General features: G+C 38.3%; 3 protein-coding genes across 3 annotated transcripts; all 3 read right to left on the bottom strand.

Moving 5' to 3' along the window:
- Positions 1-1792: 1792 nt before the first annotated feature.
- LOC122658383 (GTPase ERA-like, chloroplastic) lies at positions 1793-8658 on the bottom strand. Its single transcript, XM_043853315.1, has 9 exons — positions 8290-8658; positions 7772-7917; positions 6762-6902; positions 6577-6690; positions 5944-6069; positions 3044-3142; positions 2803-2904; positions 2536-2616; positions 1793-1968 (listed from the first exon to the last, which is right to left on the bottom strand). Exons 1-9 carry the CDS (start codon positions 8630-8632, stop codon positions 1873-1875), a joined length of 1248 nt encoding a protein of 415 aa, XP_043709250.1. The 5' UTR covers positions 8633-8658; the 3' UTR covers positions 1793-1872.
- A 1404-nt stretch (positions 8659-10062) lies between these two features.
- Positions 10063-13749, bottom strand: LOC122658382. Its single transcript, XM_043853314.1, has 3 exons — positions 12882-13749; positions 10747-11181; positions 10063-10500 (listed from the first exon to the last, which is right to left on the bottom strand). The coding sequence occupies exons 1-3, from the start codon at positions 13567-13569 to the stop codon at positions 10319-10321; spliced, it is 1305 nt and encodes a 434-aa protein (XP_043709249.1). The 5' UTR covers positions 13570-13749; the 3' UTR covers positions 10063-10318.
- A 4414-nt stretch (positions 13750-18163) lies between these two features.
- LOC122658150 lies at positions 18164-22107 on the bottom strand. The gene is made up of 5 exons (XM_043853057.1): positions 21122-22107; positions 20873-21079; positions 20478-20830; positions 20292-20317; positions 18164-18865 (listed from the first exon to the last, which is right to left on the bottom strand). Exons 1-5 carry the CDS (start codon positions 21988-21990, stop codon positions 18164-18166), a joined length of 2157 nt encoding a protein of 718 aa, XP_043708992.1. The 5' UTR covers positions 21991-22107.
- Positions 22108-23936: the final 1829 nt, after the last annotated feature.

Raw genomic sequence — 23936 nt, 5'->3', positions numbered from 1 at the left:
TTTTGAAAAATATCTTTCCCCTCCCCTGTTTTTCAAACTTGCTATCAACTGTACCCTATTGTTAAAAAACTCCATTATCTGATGACGTGGACATGTCCAAATTTTCAAAAACCCCATTTTATCCTTACTAAATTGTAATACCCAAAGTACCCTCTTTACTCCCAACAAATCCCTTCTCTTCGTTTCTTCTCTTCTTCTTCTTCTACCTCCAGCACCACCGCGACCTCCATTGCCCCTCCACGAGCAGATAATAAAAGAACTATAAATCTTAAAAATTATCTAACAAAAAGTAGAAACTGAAGGAGGATAGAAGGAGGCTGAGATTCTCCGGCCGAAGACTGTATCAACAGAGGATTCAATTTGGGACTGGGTTGCAATGTATAAGAAATTTAAAAAAAAAAAAAAAAGAGGATCGAAGGAGGACATGAATTTCTACTGGGTTGAAGAAGATTGGAGATGAAGACAAAGGCTTAGAGGATTCAATTTGGGACCGGGTTGTAGTGTAAAGAAGAAAAAAAAAAAGAGGATCAGAGGAGAGATGAATTTCTACTGGGCTGAAGAAGATTGGAGATGAAGACGAGGGCTTAGATTTTCGTTTCATATGGAAAAGGTGATGGTCTTACAAGATTAGGACTCTTTTTTTTTTTTCTTTTTTTTAAATTCTCTATAACGGTTTGTAAATTGAATGAAAAGAGTTTATCTTAATGTTGGTCGAAACCTCTGTTTTTTTGGTCACGCTTCAGTTTGCTTGAACTATTTATCTTCTTCATCCTAGTTATGTTTCTTTCCGGATATGATACTAAATATTCCATTAATGATCTTTCTGAAATTTTAAGATTGATTTCAATTTTTTCAAATCTGAAAATACAGAACTATTTTCCCTATTTCTGAGTTTTTCCTACAACCAACCCATTGCACCATTTTCAGCTCTATTAAAATATTATTTTCTGACCTGAAAATCATCAAGAGAGCCAAGGGATTCTATTGTTGAAATCTCAACTTTGTTTGATAATGCTTTGAGAAGCTACAATGCTGATTTACTACCGTTCATCACCCTATCTCTTCTTTTTATTTCTGCGATCTCTGAAATATTTGACCATACCTATATAGCCAGGGAAAGATGGGAACCCACTAAGATTTCCCCTTTATTTGCCATAAAAGACTTTAATAAGGGGAAAGAGTGGAATGAAAGTGAGAGGAACTCCATGAATGAATTCCCCATCTTATAGAAGAAAAGGGGAAAGGACTGAAAAAAACAAAAAAAAAAAAAAAATTTGAAAATCCATTCGAACGGTGGTGGTGGTGCTGCCGGAAGAATAAGAACGCAGAGGGGTTTCGGTGCTGACGGTGGTGCTGGAGGTGGAAGAGAATAGGAGGCGGCAATGGTGGCGGTGATGGTGGTGCTGGCGAAAGAAGAAGAAGAAAGGTAGGGGAAGAAGCGGAGAGGAAATAGGAGAAGAATCTTGGGATATAAGGGTATTTTGGGGTTTTATAAATTTTGTATATGCCACGTCATCACATAACTGTGTTTTTTAACGGTTAGGGTACGGTTGATAGCAAGTTTGAAAAGTAGGGGAGGGGGAATATATTTTTCAAAACTTGGGTACTGGATTGATATTAGACAAACTTAGAGGGGAGGGGGATGATATTTTCCCAAGGATTAAAGATACGGGGATCAATTAATTCTACGTCCACTATTTGAGGAATCATGTTGACTTACTCATTGATCAAAAGCTTTCTTTTCCTTTTCTTCCTCCTTTTTTCCTCGTAGAAAGAATTACGGCCCACTTAATAGGTAGAAAATGAGAAACATTATCATATTTGTGCCTTACATATTTTAGGAGATTGATACATTACAGGTGATTTGGCAGTTTAGTCGGATTGTAAAACTCGAATCTGGCCCCCATAGCCATAATATTTCAGTAGCGCTTCATCTTGCCGCCAGTTTTCTTTAACCTTCACTTCAACCTGTTTAATTGAAAAACTCATCTGTTATTCAATAGCAATAAGTCAATGTTCACATGCATGAGGCTATTAGTACTGCTAATGCAGATCTCAGAATGCATTTAAACAAATCAATCAATCAATCAACAAAGTGTTATACTGTCATTAATAAATTAGAGGATTCCTCCCTCTCTCTTTCTCTCCCTCACCCCCCCCCCCCGGGCGGTGCTTTGACAATGCCAAAAAACAAAGTAAGAACTAACACATTCAACTGAAATGATGATACTTCTCATCTTAAAAATAAAAAACTGAAGGTATTCTTTTGAGCTGACGAAAGTATAATTGTAGAAGCAACATAATTTATTATTTTTTATATGTAAAAACCTAAAAACATAATAAAAAGAAAAGGAAACAAGTAAAGAAGGTTCACCAAAGTGCTTGTCAACCCCCTTAAACAAACCCTAATGGAAGGGGATAAATTGGAAACCAAGGAAACAAACCAGTCTCCCTCTCTGCATGTAGAAGATTCTTACTTTACACGAATCCTGACCAACAAAAAAAAAAAGAGGGAACTTTGTTAAGTTGGCACACCTCTAGAAAAATTTTCTTCTGCAAAAAATCTTCAATATCGAGCCTAGCAGCTGTAGCCAATAATTTTAGAGCCCTCCCTTCCTGCATTCACAAGGGAGAAAAGAGGCATCAGACAACCATATCCAATCAGTTACGTGATAAAGTTGGTGGCCTACGCAGTTGGATATGTATCTACAACATCACAGGTAGAGAAGGCACACTACAATGGGATAACTCAGAATGAGGACCACCACATCCTAATTAACCAGAAAGGCACTATGCACTTACTTTCCCAATGAGAATTATCTTTTGGGAGTTCTTCTCAACAACTATTTCAACTTGAATAAAATCTTTTGAAGTGGGCCTGGTTTTGTAGTTTACCACATTGACCTGTAAATTGCAAGAAATATGAAAAATCCCAAACTCTATAAACATATTTAGTCTAAAAAGCAGCTCATTGAAAAGGCATTCCAAGGATAATAGAACTATATTGCAAATTAATCATAACTTCAAGTCAAACTGAATATACCTGACATGCATATGGGACTTCATTACGGTATTGCATAAATATTTTCTCTCTAACAATTTCAGCTACAAAGAATCTTTCGGGGTGCTCACTGGCAATGTCCTGTAAACTTAACAGAACAAAAGGGTAAGTGTTCCTACAAACTGCTCAGAGATAAACTATTAGTTTAAGAGAAGAATATGTTTCTCAGAGGCTTCACCTTTAAGCACAAAATGCCACTACCTAGGTGACAGGGATGCGAAGAAAGAAAAATATCCAATTCATATGAAGACTAAGATACAACTTACAGAGGATTAGCAGAGAAACTAAGGGGGGAAAAAACTCCAGTTAAGAACCAAGGAAAAATGTCATTCAGATCTTAGCCATTCATCATTTTAGATCTTTAGCAATTTATTACTATTAACCTACGATTATTTTTCTACTAAAAAACAAAAAACCTAGGATTATTTTTATATTTAAGTTTTAAATTCAGAGTTAAGAGTTTAGATAAAGAAGAGCAAGGTTTAGGTTTAGCATTCAATGTAATTTGGTATTTCTTTTTAGAAATTTTGGGTTTTATGTTGATTTTGATATTTTCTGTAACTTTCTTTTTTTTTTTTTCACTATTTTTGGTTAAATGGTGGTTAGTATTCATAGCATATTAAGAGTTCAAGTTTACTTATGAATTAAGTTCTCAGTACCACTTAAGTTCAACTCTTAGGGTATATTAGGGTTATAAGTTGCAGTCTTTTTATGAAATGAATCTCATAGGGTTTTTCACTACACAGTAGGATAGTTGAAAAGCAATTGAAGCAAAGCTCAAAACTGAAACCTAGGAGAACCATTGGTGATCATCTTCTGTCCTCAATTATTATTTATTCTTCTTGTGTTTCTACTTGTTTCATATAATATCATACTCTCATTATCCTTTTTTTTTTTTTTCTAATCTGTTTCCTCCCCACTATTTCATCCATTTTTTCTTGGCTTTACCTAAAATCTTCTAAACCCTTTCCTTTTTCCCTATTTGCATTTCTAAAACCAAATCACCACCCGGCAATAGACCCTAGAATAGAGATACAACAGTTGTCACCAGTTAATCCCACCAAAAAGGAAAACCTTAACTCCTTTCCCACCACCCGTCTAGTAATACTGATGCAAGTAGACTTTGAAACTTGCAGATAACAAGCCAACTAGAATTATGAACATAATTGTTGCAAAATAGAAGAAAAAAGAGATAAGAGGTTTGTTCACCATGAACAAAGCAAAAGTTTGACATTCAAACACTTGGAAGAGAACCATTCCCTCAACAGCCCAAAAAAACTAACCTATTCCACTCAAAATATGTTAAGTACAATGCTTTATAGTTGATAAGTTCATTCATTAATTAGACTCTTCGATTCTAACCAGAATTCTAGATAAGGGCTCTTAATATGATTCAAGTTACAATTTAGCAACCACCATGAGTGCTTAAACCCTCTTTTCTTAAACAAATAATGACACTAATTATGAGATTGAATTTAGCTAGAATTAATCTAATTAAACTTCTTCCAATAGAAATTCGGTCATAGCTTGACACTCTATTGGTCATAACTAAAGATAACTAAATAAGCTTCCAAACCACAGATTGAGGGATCAGTATTGTATGGGCCAAGTTAACTTGGATCGGCCAATCCAGCAGATACCATTGACCTCCCCCGATTATCCCCACATGAATAGGCAAATACCTGCTGAGTTAACTTGGAATTAGCCAGGAGTGACCCAATTCAAAGTTACGACCCTAAATCCTGTTACAAACGGCACTAAAATCATGCTAAATGGATGAGTTTGACCTTTCACTCCAAGGAACAAGGGCGGACATAAGGATGAAAAGGGGGGGGGGGGGGAGCACTAGAGTATTTGAAAACCCTTTGTGTCACTGTATGTATACGAAAATTTAATATACTCCAATGTATATACAAAAAATACATATAGCCTGTCCCCACCACTTCATTCATATGGTTGTATGTATTGTAAATTGGTTGGAGGGTGAAGTTTAGTCTCACGTATTTGTGACTGGATGAGTTATATTTTATTAGTCTACTTTTAATGTAATTCTCATCGTTTGCTTTAATTTTTCTCCATCACATTTATTTAATTTAGTATTTAGTATATATTGCCAATATCAGGTTAATTTTAAATGCTATTCATGTGTTAATCATAGAATTTCGTTTCACAGGTTGACCATGGTTTGAGAAATTTGCCACGCTTAACAACTGAAGTGTTCCAAATTGTGTTGGCATTTGTTATTTAGAGACAAGACCAAAGTTTACCTCAACCTTTTGAAACTCTTTAACTACAAGCAGGATTGATAACAGAAGCCCAGAGACACTACATAAGTACAGATGCAAGTCTTTTACATTTAGCAACACGCAGATCTTTCAAGCCATATTAAATAACTGACTACAGCAATTCTGTAAACTCAATACACCGTTGAAATCTCAAAACTTGCGTGAATTTTTTTTTTTTTTATAGGGGGGGTGGGGAAGGTAACAGCCCGGAGACTCGAACTCGAGACCTCCTGGTGAGCATGGGCATGAAGCGCACCACAGCTCACTAAACTGCGCCTTGACTTACACTCTCTAAAGACAACAAATGTGAATAAACTTGAATGCTTATAAGTTATAACTAAATTTGTGGTGTTCAAGAAGCCAGATAAGTAATCCATGGAGGACTTTGGCCTTCAAAATTAATATGTCACTCTTTTAAGCAGTGTCATTCTTGTTCAAGTTTTCAAATGACTTCCTATAATTGTATTTTCATACTTAAATATCTCAAGAGGACAAGTTTTGAAGAGAAAGTGTATTTTGTTAATGAAATGACAAAGCAGAAGAAAAAAAAAAATACACAATGGCTTTACACAAAAACAAGAGTAGCCTTTAATGTACCTTTGGATAGTAAGCTGGACCAACAGGGAGTTTTGACAGTATCCAATCCTTCACATCATCCACTCCGTGACCATATTTAGCACTCACAGGTATGACCTCATCAACATCGGTGGATTTCTCGTACCACTGCAGTGACTATATTACTACTTTTCCATTTCTTTTCTAAAGATGTTGAATCTAAATAAAAGCTAAAGATGAAATGTACGTAACAACTAGGCTAATGCTGATGTCAATCAGTAACAGTGTGATATATGCAAGGGATCAGATCCAACAGCCAATGATTCCCCAGAAGCCCTTCACCAAAAGCTGAGTGGACCCAATCCAATACCTGAACTATCTATAACATAGACATTTCCTCTGTCAATAAGGTATATTTCTTTTCTGATTATCCAAGTAAGTTTCATTTCTAAGATTGTTATAAACGATAATGAACCATTTGGTGAAGTAGACATCTTGGAAGACTCAATTTTGATGCTTCTCAGATTGCATGTGTGTCATATCGACTCCATACTTTAAAGTTATTAAACGGAAAAAATGAGAGGGAAAAAAAATTTAACTCTGTTTGCATTCTGGCAAATATATAAGATCCCTCTCAATGTCAGAATAATCATAGAAATTTCATAGGGTACTAACCTCTACTTTCTTCGCGATCTCACCTGGCTTAATTAGGTCCTTCTTATTCAACACCAACAAAGTAGGTACCTTATCTTGGATACTTCCAACCCCTTCTTCCAATACCTTGTCAATCTAGAAACAAATGAGAACAATTTAGAAAAGGCAAAAAGAGTCCCAAAAATAACTCACCCAAAGAAACGTACCTCTTCAGGTATTTTACATGCATCAACAACAAGAAGTACACAATCTGCATTAATAGCTGCACTGCGAACATTGCTCATCATCATATCATCCAACTTGTGCATCTTCTTTCCTATAACACCAGGTGTGTCATAGAGTATCATCTGCACGCTAACCCATAACTTGGATGAATAAAAATATTACAGAATCCACCACAGATAGAGGTTCACTTAACTTAGTTGCATGAAATAGAAGCAGTAGATCCTATGATAAAAATTAAAATTAAAATAAAAGAGGTTCTTCTTCAGTATATATGAAAAGTCAGAAAAATGCACATGATATTCATATAAATTTTAAGAATAGAACAAAATCCATACAGCTGACATCAAATAATTGGAATAAGACATTGATTCCATTATTTTTCCACATACATCTTACCAGCCTTAGCCGTTACAATTATCTGGAAAATGGTAAAATAAGATGTTGTCTGCAATGATTCATGCTAGCCACCTCCCCCCCCCCCCCCCCCCCAAAAAAAAAATAAAAATTTCTTGCATTATGGATGTGACCCTTGTGCTAGTTGACATACCAAGGTGTTTGAAAGGTGGTAAGAGGGGAGTGGAAGATTCTTTCAGCCGCTGCAAGCTCAGATAATTTGGTGGGGAAGGAAAAAAAGAATCTAAGATGTTAGCTTTCCAGTTGACCCAAATGAACTAGGATGATCCTACAGTCACCAAGTCACTCTGGGCTTTATTATAGTTTCAGTACCATTTTCTGACTCCAGGCTTGTAAAGTCAGCTAGTTACATGATGCTTTCTCTATATCAGGTCCATTGATCCTCTAACTCTTTCGCTTTATGAACTAATTTTATATATAGCATGTGCATCTACCTAGTTCACAATTTATACAATGGAGTCTTTAGATTTTTCCCAATCAGATCTATGATCCAATTGTAACATGAAACAAAGAAAGCTTAAAGTTTTTCAAGGTAACAAATTCCACAAGAAAGTAATTATTGTTGAAAGCAATGCACCTGATAATCAGGGCCAGAACATATACCAAGGACTCGATGCCTTGTGGTTTGAGGTTTATCAGTAACAATTGAAAGCTTTTGACCTATCATTTGGTTTGACAGTGTACTCTTCCCGACATTAGGCTTGCCCAGCACAGCAACATAACCTGCATTTATTTCTCCGAAATTAACATTACTTTGAGGAGCTTCCCAAAGTTTCATAAAAGTTAAAAAATGAAGTTCAAGAACACCTGCAAGTAAAACTCAATATGATAAAGAATAACTGATGTAAAAAACTAGAGAAACAACATCATAGCCCAAAATTTTATTTGCTACTATGTGACATGGTCTCCTAGCTGACTGTGTTGACTCTGTCTTTTCATCATCAACCCCAGTGGTTGTACAGAGTGTTTCCCACATGAAAATGATAATTCCGATAACATAACATATAGAATCTGCCAAGATTACATGTCAAACTAACTAATAACAAAAAACGGAAACAAAATAAACACATAAAATAAAGGGAAAACAAGACTAACCGCTTCGATGATTAGGGTCAGTCTCAAGGTTGAGTCCTTCCATCTCGTAATCGTCGAACAAACTCAAGTTCCTGTCTGGTTTATCACTCAAAGACAACAAAGAAAGTTCGTCGGAGGAGCTTGTCCAAGCTCGGTACTCTATTTCTTCCTTGAAATTTCCCATCCTCGTAATCCGCTTCTCCCACACGAGCTCTCGATTTCGCCCGCCGACCAACGTTTCCCGTGAAGGGTTTCGGGTCGTCGACCGCGGAAATAGGACCTTATCTTGAGGACAATGAGATGAATAACAAAAAACATTTTCACCTGGAAGAGTGGTTGCACGAATATGTCGAGCGACCTCCATTGGTTTCAACTTTGGAGCGCCAAACGTTCCATTTATCTGTTCGAATTTAATCATCATTTTGGGTAAGAAGTCTGAAACCTCACCCGCCACGCACACCCAAACTCTTTTTATTTTATTTATCTATTTTTTGAATATTAAAATTCTTTTTTATTTTTAAGAGCATATGGCATAGAGTACGACGAAATGGTATTTTACATACGGGCACGGCAAGATCATTTCATGTGAAGAGAGAAAAATTGATAGATAAATATAGAGGTGCTAGTGTATCCTGCCCTGCTGAGAGATAAGTATAGAGGTACTAATGGAACTCAGCTAAGTTCATGTACGAAAACATTCTCGATTTCTCATATACTTGCAAGTCATCCAGATGGAATCCAGAAGAGATAATTAACTCTTTTCCCTTTTTCTTTTCATAGACTGATTTTTATTGGATTGCTCTTTCATGTTAAAGTCTCACCTAAATGAAAGTACCCTTTCCCAAGCTAATTCAAAGGGATTAGAGATATTTTCTTCACAATGGTGTAGAGAAATTCGGTGCTTTTAATATTGTCTTGTATTATTAAAAAAATATTTAGGTCCAAAAAATTCGTATTAAACTACCAATTCAAAGGGTTATTTGTGGAGATTTTCTATTACCATGGATGTAGAGAAACCTGGTATTTTCCTTTTTAATAATGTCTTCGGACTTTGGTCAAGAAAATTTGAGTTAACACTACAAAAGAAACACATGAGTGTGTGTGTGAGAGAGAGGAATTGAGCTCCTCTCCAGGAAGCCCGGAGCCCAGCGCCCAGGGAATGCCCAGCGGTTGGGCTGTGCTGCAAACATTCCGATGACTGACTATTTGCACTGAGATGTGTGCGGCACTGCCCAGCCCTTGGATGCCCCCTCCCCCTGGGCATTGGGCTCTCTGGAGAGGAGCCGGATCCGAGAGAGAGAGAGGAGTCTGATTAACCACGTGGGAGTTGCAACGGATTAACAACCCATTATCTTTGTTTATATGGGTAACATTCACTCTCTTGAGCTAAGCATATTCTCGTGTTTAAATGGGCCATTTGATTTTGCTTAGCTTTATCAATCTTATAGAACTTCCCTTATATGGGGTAAAAAAAATTTACCTTTTTAGGCTTATTTGATTTGATTGGTGTTTTGGTCTTCAGATCAATCAAGAATCCGGACCATCCTGTTCATGATTTTGGCCTAAAAAATTAAAATGGTGGAAACAGATTATACCTGGGGAGTTGGTTGCAGAGGTGTTCAGACACTGTATCATTGTATAAAAACTATCTATAGAGTTTTTCTCTTTTCCCCAACCAACACAAACCCCCCCCCCCCCTCAAATTTTTTTATTAACTAGCAAATGTAATTATTTGAATATCATGGATAAAACAAGCGTATTAGGGTTATTAGAATCAGATGATTCTTCAGAGCATATAAAACAAAGATACAATGGACTAAGAATACAAAGACTGGTGCAAATGCCTGCCTTGTTGCAGATTGCTTAGAAAAAAGGAGATATCTAGTTGTGCTCAACTGCCTATACAAATTCGGTGCTTTCACACAGCATCTAGCAATGGGGAATATAGTGTAACTGATAAAAGCAAAATAATGTCACTCAAAGGCCAATGTATATGACCTTTCCTTCGCTTTTGAAGCTTCATTGAGAACATGGTATCATCGTCATAAGCTTACGCCTTGGTTGCATCATCACCATCAGGAGCTTGAGAAGACATGGAGTGATATGATTCTCTTCCTGTTGGTAGAAAAGACCATGCTAGGGCCACAGCACCAACTGCAACTGCAGTGCCTATTGAGCTCCAAACCCACCGACTCATTCTTTTCCTTCTATGTCTTTGACGCCGAGCCACCTCTTTAGATACAACATAACAGAAATGACATAAATCATAATAGCAAAAAGATGGGTAATAGAGAGAGGAAAAGAAAATGGATGGAAGACCAGAACAGCTACTGTCTAATTTCTTGCAGGCAAATGCATTAAAATAAGTATTTATGTATTTCAAATTTTCTACATGCATATATATAAAATAACAAAATAGCATTTCTAATCATAGAAGTTTCGGCAGATTGTGATGAGAAAGAGAGAGAGAGAACTCACCAACAGCTTCTTGGTTCCTCTGAGACATCTCACGATTCACAGCTTCATAATAATGTAGCCGGTCACATAATCGAGCGATTTCAAAGTTCTTTGACTCAATTTGAGATTCCATCTCTATCTCAACCTCAGCCCTTGCAGTGCCTCTCGCTATAGAATTGGAAACCATCTGTGCAATATAGATTTGCTGCAACAGCTCTTCTCCATGATTAAGATCAGAATTTTCATCTTCTGCGGCAATGGTTGAAGCTGCAGGAATTGTCAGCCCCAAAAGAGATAATTGTTCCCTGATCCTTTGCCACTGTTTATGCATACTATTGAGGGTTTCCTCTGCTTGCTTCCGCCTCTCAATCTCTGTTAATAAATTCAATCTAATCTCACGCAGTTCAGCTTCCATGTCACGAAGGGATGCCTGCAGTCCACCCTCACTGGAGAGGTCTGCACTGACTAAGATGTTAAAGCTTGACCATGATATATTAAACACATTTGTTTTCTTCTTAAAGATAAGTCATCACATGATTACCACAACAACAACAACAACTACTCAGCCTTATCCCAACTAAATGGGATCGGCTAAATGGATCCTTACCAAGACAATAACTAAAATAATAGTAAAGGAAAAGACTATGACAACATCGACAGAAACTCAGGAAAAACCCACCTAAATGGTGTCGGCAACAAGGACCGTTGTCACATGATTGATGAATCAATATTTAGGAAATCAACTAATAGCTTCAGAAACTCAATAAATGGACTCAATCAAAACCAGCCCATTTTAAGGGGTAAAGCATTTACTATTTGAAACCTCAAAATATCCTTGTACAGCTTGAAAATCTTGAAAGAACTATTATAACTCAATTGAGTTCAGGGAAAAAAATAATTAATGAGGATATAGGCAGATGATACCAAAAGAACTTGTTTTTGGTAGGCTCAATTTTTGAGTCTCTTGTGTAAGCATGATATAGTGCAGAGACAGTAGGCTCAGTCTTGGAGTCCCTTAGTGTACACATGATATAGTGCAGAGCTCCAAATGGTTATCAGGGAAAAGCCTCTCTCTCTCTCACCTCCCTGATTGGTGCATTCTCCAAGCCGCCAGCTTGTAGAACCCTCTCCTTGTTATAAACATAGTATTACTGAAGATGAGGGTACCAGAATGCCCCAGATACAGCTCAATAAAATCAGATTTTGTAACACTTGAAAAATAAAACAAAGTGAAATTATTTTCAATTAGGAGTTAATGATGAACTGCAAACAACCACTAGAATTGTCATTATTTCCGCACCCCCCTTCTTTTCTTTTCTTTTTTTTGGGGGGCGGGGGGGATTGGGTTTGGGATACCGTTTGGTGAACCCATACAAAGTTTATGTTATTAAAAAACATGGCTCTTATTAAGGCCTGTAGCATTTATTGACCCTTTTTTTAACCTTCACCTCCCCACCTGGTCCATGAACTTCATTCTTTCCTCATGGAAATTCTTGACAAATCTCCTGCACTGGGGTAGGTGGTTTATGTTGATGTCGGGTCACACAGATCAGGTAATTTTTGCCCTATCAATTAAGTAGAAAGAATGTATACATCTGCCTAGTCAACAAATGTTGTATTATCTACATGTATACAGTTATACCTATAGAAATAGTTACACCAATGCACTCCCTCCTGAAATATCTAATCCAAGTCCGCAAAAGCCTAAATGTGCCCCTGCATGTCTTTGACCCCTGACAATTCACAAGACACATCTTACCACTGATCTACAGCTTTACCAGAGAGCAATATGGCATGTACTTAAGTACATTTTATGAAAATTAGGGACATTGAGCATCAAAAGGGATAAGGCTGGGCTACCTTGCCCTCCTGTGTCCAGCCTGTGATGCAGTGATGGTGTATGCCGTATGCCACTAGCTTACCGAAAGCTGGTGGCATGCCCAACCCTCCTCTCCTCCAAAGGTTGAAAATTAAAGTCTATATGTTGGGACATTTCTTAATTTTTGACACACAAGATCTAAGTACTAGGCACTATGACTATGAGTGACAGAGGCAAAGATGAAGAATTATACAAAGATATTGGCCAAAACAAAAAAAGATGAAATGCAAACGGATTAATGTAAGTACAAGGAAGATAAAGAGGAAGGAACTCTTACCGTCCCAAGCATCATAATATTCCCCCATCGGAGTAGTCAACCTGGACAAACGCTCAGCCCCACCGCTGTCGTCCGCATCATTATTGCTGCTGAAACTCATGGACTCCTGAGGGTCATAGAAATCTTCAGCCTCAAAGTCTCTTTCCAAATTGAATGTGACCGACTTTGGCAAATCCTCGGTCCTAACCAACCTGTTGTCATCCAAACCGCTGTTTCCAATAGCGGGGTCGTCGTGGAAACCATTCCGACTCGTCTCCTCCTTATTAGGGCAGCAAGCAGTAACAATAGCAGGAGGTTGAACAATCTGTGTCGAACCAACAACCGTACAGTGTGCGTCTCTTCCATTTTCATCGGTGGTGGAACCTCCTTCTGTAGGTGTAGCTCGTTGGTTCAAGGAGATGTCGTCTTGAGAGACGCTCTTAAGAAGACGGGGACCACGCCGTTTGTGATTGATGATGTAAGGGGAGGGAGGGAAGGATCCGGATGACGGAGAATCGGGGACAGGGGTTACCTCAGGGGTGGCGTAGAGCGCTGGAGATAGCTGTGGCAAGTGCTTTTGTCCCGTTCCCGCCAATGAATGTCGTCTACTCAGCTTCGAATAGGGAGGTTTAGCAATGGATTTCGAAGCTCCTGGATTTCTTGGTTCTAGAAAACTATCCAGGGTGACGGCTGTTATAGTCGACGGCATGGACTCCTCGCACGATTAAGCAATTTTGAATCACCGAAACCTTATTAAGCCCAAAAGTGAAACCCTAAATCCGAAACTTTAGGGATCAACTCCAATCAAAATCACAAAACTCAAAAAGGAAACCCATAAAAACACACGACAATATCTTGCTGTCCTTTTTCGTTCTAAGGCACCATCACCATGGCAACCCAATCAATTCAAACACTGGTAGCAGGCTCCTCCCTTCTCAAGGTCTTAATAGCGAAATCCAAATCAAATCGAATTGAATACCGGCAAAAGAAGATGGACATGATGGACCTGAGAGAAGGGAAAACCATTGATAATCAAAATATATATATATACATGCAACAAAAAGAAGTTAAACAATTTCGACTTTGTTTGAGATGTAAAAATCAGGTACAAATATTTGGAGAGATTATTACCAATTAAATTGTAAGTAATCTGATGAACAGGATGGTGGTGGTGGTGGTTATTGTAAGAACAGTAACAACCCATCCTTCCTCTTCACAGGTAGTCAGGAGGACTTATTAGGATCAGAAACGGAAACCCCCCTTTGTACGCTCGGCTCCTTCTCACCCACCCGCAAAATTTTGAAAAGACCGCATTTTAAGTACAGGGAAGTCGAAGAGGTCCTCTGGAAGGAAGTTTGAACGAGCTTGATGTTGATGGTGAGTCATGTCTACTCACGAGTCACGAGTGGGGGGTTCTTCACTTTGTGGCCGGCCACATGTCACACGCTCCAACGTCAGGGATCGTTAATAAACTCACAATCGTGTCTTCTTGTGAGTCACGAGCTTAGGTAGATGCCATCTGGCGGCCGGATCCCAGCTCACTATTCAGCCGTAGAGGCAGAGATGATCGATGATAATGGTTTTACTGTACGGTATCAGATCGGGTATCGATTACCTGTAGAATCGATACATTATCAGTATAGAATGATCGGATAAATTTACCTCTAAAATTTTTTTAAAAATATATTTTTTGATATTTATTTTAAACAATTTGTCTATATGGTAAATCAAATTTGTTGACTAGCATAACCGATATGGGTGACAAACCTCAAACCATGTTGTTGTTGAAGGAGGAGTTTTGCTTTGATAACAATGGAAAATTTTTTTTTTAGAACGCTAACAATGAGATTTAGAACATTGTTTGTTGAATTTGATCTGTTTGGATTGGATTTGGTCTGTGACCAAATTTGAGTGTAGACATTTTGGAGCATACAAAAAAGAATTTTGGGTTGGATTTTTAAATCTAAAGAGTAAACTCCAAAGTTCTTGGGGCCAATTTTGACCCATTATGATTCATTTCAAATCAGAATCGGCAAAGATCAATTCAACCCTAATTTTGAGTTTAAAATCCTTGATTTGGGGTCTTCTAGCTAGGGTTTATAATTGCCTTAGCCCTAGATTTTGGACAATAATTAGTTGGATCGGATCTCAATTTGTTTTTTTAAAAAAACCATGGTTTGTTCATTAGTGTTACTCTCTCACTTTTTTTTCCCGATATGATACCACCAATACTTAAAATCCTTGGCGCATGCGCAATGCCCTCTTCTGCCCTTTCTTTATTTGCAGTTTAAACGGTTTTATTTATTTATTTATTTATTCAGTTTAAATGGTGGTAGTGCTCTTTTTAATATATACGTTAGTTGACAACTCATTTCCATTCAATTTCTGAGCAATTCTTAAAAAAAACACGCTTTTGTCGTTCCCCGTTTAAACTAGTGATGAACGTTGAACCCATATCTGGCATCAACAATGTGACTTTTAATTGACTCCTCCTGCACTGAACCGTAGTCCAACAGTCCATGCATGTTTATTACTTACTACATGTCCGTAGGAGTTGAATCGTATAATTAAAGTATAGAGACTGGATTGTAATTAGGAACTTTATAAGGAACACAGAAATCCTATAAGTGAGAGAAGATATATATATCACAACAGGCATGCTGGTCCTATATATATATATATATATATATATATTGGGAATACAGAAGAGGAGGAGAGGGAGAGACATGATTTACAGGTAGTCCAAGTTGCACGATATATGGAAGTGGGACACATCCAAGCTGCGCTGCGCTGCGCTTGATTCAACGGTTTCTGGATCGCATAACCTTCAGCTTCATCAATATTAATCTTCTACTTATTTTGGGAGTTTTGGTTTCGTTCGTTGCTGTTTCCATTAATTTTGCGTTTCAAGTCGTCTTGGATTCTGACAAAACAAAAAAGAGATCCAGTGTCCCTGCTGGCTTTGTCGATCTAAGTTGCGGGACGCCATGGCTATGTGAGGATAGCTAGTCGCTGCAGCACGTGAAATCCAGATCTGACCAAGGATGGGCTTCATAAATGAAATCCATCTAGATATCCATGTGACGTCCCTATGTAAATATGAATGTTACCCAAGTAAGTTCCCTACACATTTACAGTTCTGCACAAACCCTCTCCCCAAAACCTTCCCCCCCCCCCCCCCCTCCTCCACGAAAAACAAAAAAAAAAAGGAATATGTTGGGTATGTCATCAACTTTCGGTAAACTAATAGTATACACCAATCACAAGGCTGGACACAAGAAAGTAAAAGAGTCTTTTCCAAAGGAGAAAGAGAGAATGGCACATGCTGGGCACTTTGGTGGTATGCTCAACCTTTTTATATAAATAAATACTTAGGTTTTCACTAAGCTAAATATTTATCATGTTGAAGATTAATTTTATTTTGGGAGAGATCACTATCTGGTCGTGTCGTGCCTGCATTAGGGCCAATAAGAGCATGTGCAAGAGCATTTAATTGAATGGAATTTTTTAATAGAGTGTTAATTTTGCATGGTCCTGTATCTAGGTGCAAGAACTACACGATCGGTTAGCGTTCTTTTTCCCTTTTATTTTTAAAAAGAAAAAAACTTATACCACTCGCATATCGTAAGCTAGCACCCAGTGTGTCGATCTCTCTCTCTCTCTTCCCCTCTTTTGAAATGATCCTCAGCCTCTCAAAATGAGAGATCCTATGAGTAGGCATGTACACCTTTTTTCTCTTTGATTTTATGACCAAGTGTCGAAATTCCAATGTGTAGCAGGCTATATGGTGGAGAGGGCGGATCCGAGACTTGACATATGGCTAACAAGGGTTGTACTTATGTAAGATCTAGTAAACCAGCCCTCCATATCGCCCAAATTGGTGAACAGGAAAGGGAAGCAGTCCTCCGTAGGACCCTGTAAAAAGGGCATTTGCCCATGCTGAGAAAAGGACACAGAAACAAAGTTATCCCGTATGATTGTGAATCAGGGCATCATTGACGTTGAGGAGGTGCCGGTTTTACTTGGGTTATAAATAGACGCTCCTCACAGATTCTAGCATCGTTTGTCCCTAAGAAATTCTGTTGGAACCTCATAATGTAGCTAGTTGGTCTGTAAGCCTTCGAATGAGCTGTGGCCTGTGGATGAGTTGATTGTGATCCTTTGTGCCTAGAGCAGTCTTTTGAATCCAGAGAAGTTGGGTCAGTTGATATTTAGTTCTGTCATTACCACTTCTTCCATCCCTAATGAGATGTGGCAAAATATTACTGTAATTTCCGGTTTGCAATGAAATGTCAAGCTTACAGGGGGGGACCGGGAAACCCTGATGGAAACTAGAGGTAGAAATTAACAATTCTTAAAATCCTAACCATACACTAGATCAGCATTCCTGTTTCATTCTAAGGTATTCTCTTGCAATTTTGCTTCGTAGTTTGCAGAACTCAGAGAACTCACCCTCCCTCCTCACTCATGCCGAGGTAAAAAATTTTCACCATGAAATAAAAAAGCCTACCCAGTGCACAAGGCTCCTGTCACTACGGAGTCTGGAGAGGGTCATAATGTACGCAGACTTATCCCTGCTGCTTTCACAGAGAGACTATTTCCAGACTCGAACCCAGAGGTCACAACGGAGCAACGTTAACCATTGCACCAAGGCCCGCCCTCAAAAATTTTCACCATGAGAACCAACCAGAAATAATTTTGTTCCCCAATGAAAAAAGCAATTCGGATCAGAAACTGGTGATTCAAAAACCCCTCATAAGGAATTACGGATACTCCTAAAAAATAATCTCAGCACGTCGTGTAACTACAAGATAGTGAGCAACGAAAAGAGAGAGGGAGCAGTTCACAGAAAGAGAGGAGGATAATTTGGTCTGAAAATTAAGATAAAAGGCTTGAAATCAAAAGAAGGCATAACCTCTTAAAGTAACAGTGAAATATGATACACAACTGATTGTAAATGGGAAAATAGTGTGTTTACCTTGAAATAGAAGTGTGAAGTAGCAGTCGAGAGTCGAGAATCCTATTTCTGGAAACCTGTGGTACAGTGAAAACAAGCATGGCTATGAAGAAACATAAACCAAATGTTAGGAGGTTTTGGGCCACCGACTACCCATGCTATCTTCTTCTTCAGACTTTAAAGAAAGTAAGAAAATATGGAAATAAGAGTATTTTGTTCCTTCGCTCAAAAGAGAAAAACATGTTGGTCAAAAGTTAGTTACATTTTCTCAGGTTTTTTCTCACCTACGCAACAAACAATCGGATCTCCTACTACGTAGTGTACAACTCGGAATATTTTAGGACCCTCAAGTATTCCAAACTACCAATGGACCCTTTCTCCTGAAGACACATGGCCGGTAACCATTCATAGCTTTCCCCATCAATGCCATTGCACCAATGCTTGGGAATTGCTTCTTTTCAAGTTCATATAAAGCTGCCTTGGAGCTTTGAGGCTCACAAACCTGATTTCCGCCTCGCTTCACCAGTTGTGCTGCTGTCTTATTATGGCACCATCTCCGAATCCAAGAGTATGTAAGATCTGAACATTCCTCAAACGTCTTACTGTTCATCTTCCCCTTTCCAAAATTTTTAACCATCATGTCCTGTGAGATGCTAGTGCTGTCATTCATAATTTTGCTGTTATTTGCTTTTCCACTTGTGGATGCTTCACCCATTTTCAAATACTTGGTACCATGGGGAAGAGAATCAGAGGCATTTAGCTTGATACTCTTAACCCGTCTTCTGTCTGGCTCGAGGCATTGGTGGCTGTCTTGATGAGGACTGAAGGTTGAACTACCAGGCTGCTTACCGAGGGAAAGGAGGTGCTCTGCCTCCAAACTCTCAGTTCTTGACGAGCTCAACTTCCCGTCACCCATACCATCTCCTTTGGCTGAAGCAGGTGGCTCTTGGTTCATATCTGGTAAATCAACCACTGCTTTTCCTTTTTCAACCTTTTTTCTCAGTAAATTCATTGTTGCTTGAAGTTCTGCATTTCTTCGGCATACATCCTGCAAAAACAGGTATTTTGAAACAATTGAGATAGTGGTTCCAATTTTTACAACACGAAATCCACTGCTACATCAGCAGATTCAAAGCACCAAGGGGAAATCAAGCAACCTAAAAATGGAATTCACCCCCTTCCCCCCCCCCCCCCCAAAACATCCCCGGGCGAGAAAGGGTGACCATTCACCCAACGCCTATGCCAACTATCAGCAGAGTATGACAACAACCTCCAGAAATTCTTTCTATTAGGGAAGAAAAAGAATAGAATAATGTATTTTAATGATCACATACACAAAATAATGTAAACAATGGATATATCAAATAATATACTTGATCAACGAAAATTCATATGAAGTCTGATAACGGAACATGTTGTGTCTGAAGACAGGATTCTTCTTAGCGAGGAAGATCCACATCCCAGAATCCATAAACAGAGGGATCTAATGGGGCTTCATTTGAAAAGGTACTTGTACACAACATTAGCATGAGTTTCCAGCTTTCCATGATGGCCCTTATCCATATTTGAGCCTTTTAATTGCTATGGGAGTAATATATGTAACGTGACATGCTTTAGAGAGTCAAAACTAGACACTAGTCATTTTTTCTTTGGCTTAATTTAGGTGTGGAAATGTGTCCTTTCAGATAGATTTTTGGGCCAGTAGTAAGGTTTTTCAGATGTCAATAACCAGCCCAAAATCTTGCAAGTTCAATTTGATATGGGAAATGTTATGATCAGAATACTTGAAACAGTATAAGCTTATGAGGTGAGCTTTTTTGGAATTACCTCAATTAGGTGTTCGTGACAGTTTCAAGATTTCTTTAGGATTAGTAACAGTGTTTTATATTCCATCCATAAAAATAGAGATGAAGTTATATAAAACAAAAATCCATCAATCATTAAAGAAGAGTTTCTTTGGCTGGCGTATATTTTTGTGCATGGTGTTGCCAGCTCTATCAAAACCCTGCCCAAGATCGTGCAGACTCTAACACATGCTCAAGACTTAAGAATTCAAATCCTTTGAACATGTAACAGCAAATCATATGCCCTCAAAATACCGGATAACCAAAATGGATGAATTGATTGCGAACAAGGTTTTAGAGATCAGGATCCAGAAATGGATCCGGATAGCCCAATCCATGAAAAAAACCTAGGATCGGATTGGCCAGAACCTTGAGGAAAGGATAGCCTTTACCTAGGATCGGAGACGATCCAATCTGGCCGATCCGCGACTGGATCCATGGATCCTTGAATCCTTGATGGAAAATGATGTGTCACAAATCAGATTGCCCCACTGAGATGCATCAGATGAAATGCTTATATTGAGTAAGTCAGGAAACAACTGTTTGGCATCATCAGCTGATATATTAAAGAAGAAACAAGTTGGGGACTAATGGTTGTGTGTGTCACAATTGTGCAAGGCTCAATTGTACCTTTTTTGACAGATACGAAGCTGCACCTGCATAACATACAAGAAAAACCAATGCATCAGGTCAGAAAGATTATTACAAGAGGGAATGTTTACAGTACCATATTTCAGTTGTATATTTTAGCAAATATTACAAGGACCTAGCTTTCCATAATACACATTGAATATTTAGGTAAGTTTTAAAATATACCTGGAAGCAAGTTGTTTGCCTGAAAAACATCAACAGTCATGGCATCAGCTTCAGCCGATAATTCATTCTTTAAACCTTCTGAACTTGGCTTGGCATTCCAAACATCACCTGTTACATCAGTTGCTCCAGAGTTCCTTTGAGATTGCAGCTTAGCTCCTAGGTTAGTATCATGACGAAAATCAGGAGGCAAGGTCAGCAATTCATAAAATGCATTTCCTTTGTGTTCGGTTGATACTGTTGATTCTCTGAGCATTTTGCAACCCTCAGACAACAGTAAATGATTATTTGCCTGAGAAACCTTTGGAGGTCTTTGCGGCAGGGCCTCCGCAGAATTCCCAGTTGTCCATCTTCTCAGTGCTTCTCCATCATGAACAGAACATTTAGGCAGTCGGCGTAGTGAATGACTACCATAATTCAGCTCTTCTGATTTGGTGACCGCTGGAGGACAGCTGTGGCTTGGTAAAAACTCAGAACCAGGAAAGTTACACCTTTTACCTTGTTTGCCAATAAAAATTGGGAATCTCACTTCACTGGTTGAAGGATCACGTAGTTGCTGACTCTCACAATTCTCCTCCAGGGGGGAGCTTCCAGAATATGTAGCAGTTAGTCGGTCATCCATCTTCTCATGGCAATTACAGTTTTTGTGTTCTCTAGTGGCACAATTGGACTTTGTGATACATTCATTTGATGTTAGAGGATTATTTTTCCTGTTTCTGCCCTCATAAGACTGTATCGGTAATCCTCGGGTCTCAAACCCATACAGCAGAAAATTAGAAATTGAGGCTGTATGATTTTCCTGCAAAGTCCTTGAAACAGGGAAGTTTTTCTTCTCCGGAGATTCATAAGGTGTCACCAGATCGCCGGAACTTTGTGACACACCTTCAGCAGGATGATGTGCTCTCCATAAACATTTTACTCCAGTTGGAGCTGATGCAAGCACTCTCAAAGAAAGGTGAGCCTCATTCTCATGCACAGAATTTGTACCAAATTCAGACCTGTCATCAATCTGAGATATTGGTTGATGTCTTCCATTGAAAGATAAGTCGTTCTTAGAAGTCAAAATACTCTTTTTCCTTTCATCAAAGTTAGACACTGGAAAGGATTGCCATTTTCCGACATTGCTGAAGTTTAATGACTTCATTGACAATGCCTCATTCCTCATTTTAACTCTTTCAGTTTCAGTTAATGCTCCAACTTTGGCAGACTGGGGACCATCAGATTCTATCTGCAAGCCCCCCGGACATCTCCATGCACTACCATGCTTAGAGAAGTTACTTGGACTGGCCTTTATTACATCCAATCTAGTGTCCTTTCTAGGTTCATCAGCTCGAACCAGCACGGATGCCTGCTTATTATCATGACCATCTTTCTTTTTCTCATCATCAAATGAAAAATGTTTATCAACCCCTGATGCTGACTCACAGCTTGTTTGCTTCCAATGAGCCATCCACACAGAGTGATAAGCATGCATAGATTCCTCAGGTCTTGCGTCAGTTTTATCACAGTCCGACATTTTAAAGTGGAAGATCTCAAACTGATTGAGAACAAAAGGTTCCTTTTAAAGGCTTGTTAGTTGATCCCTTTTGAGAAATGTTGCCCTGCTGGCAGTGGCCAGTGTCTAGATTTCAACCAAGGATTTGGGTTGTTCTACATCGGGAAAAAGGAGGGGGAGGGGGAAGAAAACTTCAATTATCACATTGATGAACAAAGGATAACAATACAATATGTCAAAATAGCGAAGAATTCTATTTAAGGATTTCATACTGATTTAAAGTAAAGGTATGTTGACCACTGTCTCCATCGCTAGCATAAATATGTAATATTACTTTATGATTTATTGTAATTGTATGATTATCCATGTTTGTAAATGTATTGTCAACAAATATCAGTACATGAAGTATAAGTTCTACCATTAGGTTCATTGTGCATTCTTAATGGAGGTTAATTCCTCCTAAATTTCCAAACATATAAATTCAAAATTTATTTATATTGAGGAAATCATCCTGCAGTAAACTCGTTTGCAATCAATATTCATGTAGAAAAGGACCTGAATGCCACAATGCTTGCTAACCATGGTGATCAATTACACATAAGATTTATTATTTGCAGGGACTTACAAGTATTCTTGTAATTTTATTCCTTCTGAAAAGGAAAGCCAAAACTTTGGCCCAACTTGGACCATTTCACTCAGTTACCAGTCAGTATCCAAGAAAACTGAGAGAGAGTTGTAGTCTAGCACTTGCTTGATAATGCTAGTCTCACATTTTTGTCTTTTCCAGACCAACACCCCGTCCCTCAAAAAAAAAAAGTCCCCCAATTTTCACGATTCATAATTCACAATATTGCCTTCTTTATATCCGAACAGAACTTATATTCTACAGTTCTTCCCTTCACAAAATTAGTATTGAACACATGACCTCAAATGGCTGACTTATGGCTGGAAGTCTAATAGAAAAAAACTCACAGAAGTGACTTGGCGTATTTGTTTGAATGGGAAACTTCTATAACAGGTTTGAGTGTAAATAGGCAGATCTTGCTCAGATCAGCTATGATCTTTCTAACAGAGACACACCCTTCATATAATACAATGCTACAGCTGCGACCAGCCACCAGTATCTTCCTTCCAATTGATTTTTGGCCTACACCTTATCAAAGCAAAGCTCATCAGGCATACTTGAAGACTTTATAAGCATTATTTGCAGACATGTAATGCAACATGATTTTAACTGACGTACAGAATAATACCAGAGGGGATGCATAGATTTTTTGCCAAGTGGCATTGGACACAACTCAGTAACTTCTCTTAATTACATATTTTTCCATGTCAAGCAATAAACCAAATTCGAACTAAACAAAGCCTTAAACAAATACCTTGGTTTGGCTACACGAATCCTATTCTGCCAACCTCTCAATCTAACTTCCATCACTTCTTTTCTAATGTGTATGAGAGAGGGTGGGGGAAGCACACACACACACAGAGAGGATCACATGAATTTAGCAAGTTATAGTCAAATAATAAGCAGCATACATTCCATAAAAAAAAATTGAAATGTTCTAGGGTAGATAAGATACAATTAATAGAACACAATGCCCACAGAACAGAAACACAGCAATCCCAACAATACACAATATGGCAGAATTAGAAAGAGTTAAGTAAAACAATATCCACCAGTCGGATGAGGCTGATATTTGGATCGAATAACCCTCTTAATATGATAGTAAGACACTCCAAACGATAAACTGATGCAAGGGTTGGATCTATTGCATTCAGTGTAACAGAACTAGAAACTTAAGGACTAATAGAAATTAGTTACTAGAAAGAACTGTCATTACTTCCAATCAACAAATCAGATGGATTAATTCTAACTCCCACATGATGAAAAAAAGAAAAAGGTCTCCAGAAGAAAATGATCCTATTTGACCGCTGTACATTGCTAACATCAAGAAATGGAACAATCG

Source organism: Telopea speciosissima, chromosome 4 (genome assembly GCF_018873765.1).
Source record: "Telopea speciosissima isolate NSW1024214 ecotype Mountain lineage chromosome 4, Tspe_v1, whole genome shotgun sequence".
Taxonomy (NCBI): domain Eukaryota; kingdom Viridiplantae; phylum Streptophyta; class Magnoliopsida; order Proteales; family Proteaceae; genus Telopea; species Telopea speciosissima.
Note: the sequence above shows the minus strand (reverse complement) of the source record. Positions and strands in the feature narration are given on the sequence as shown.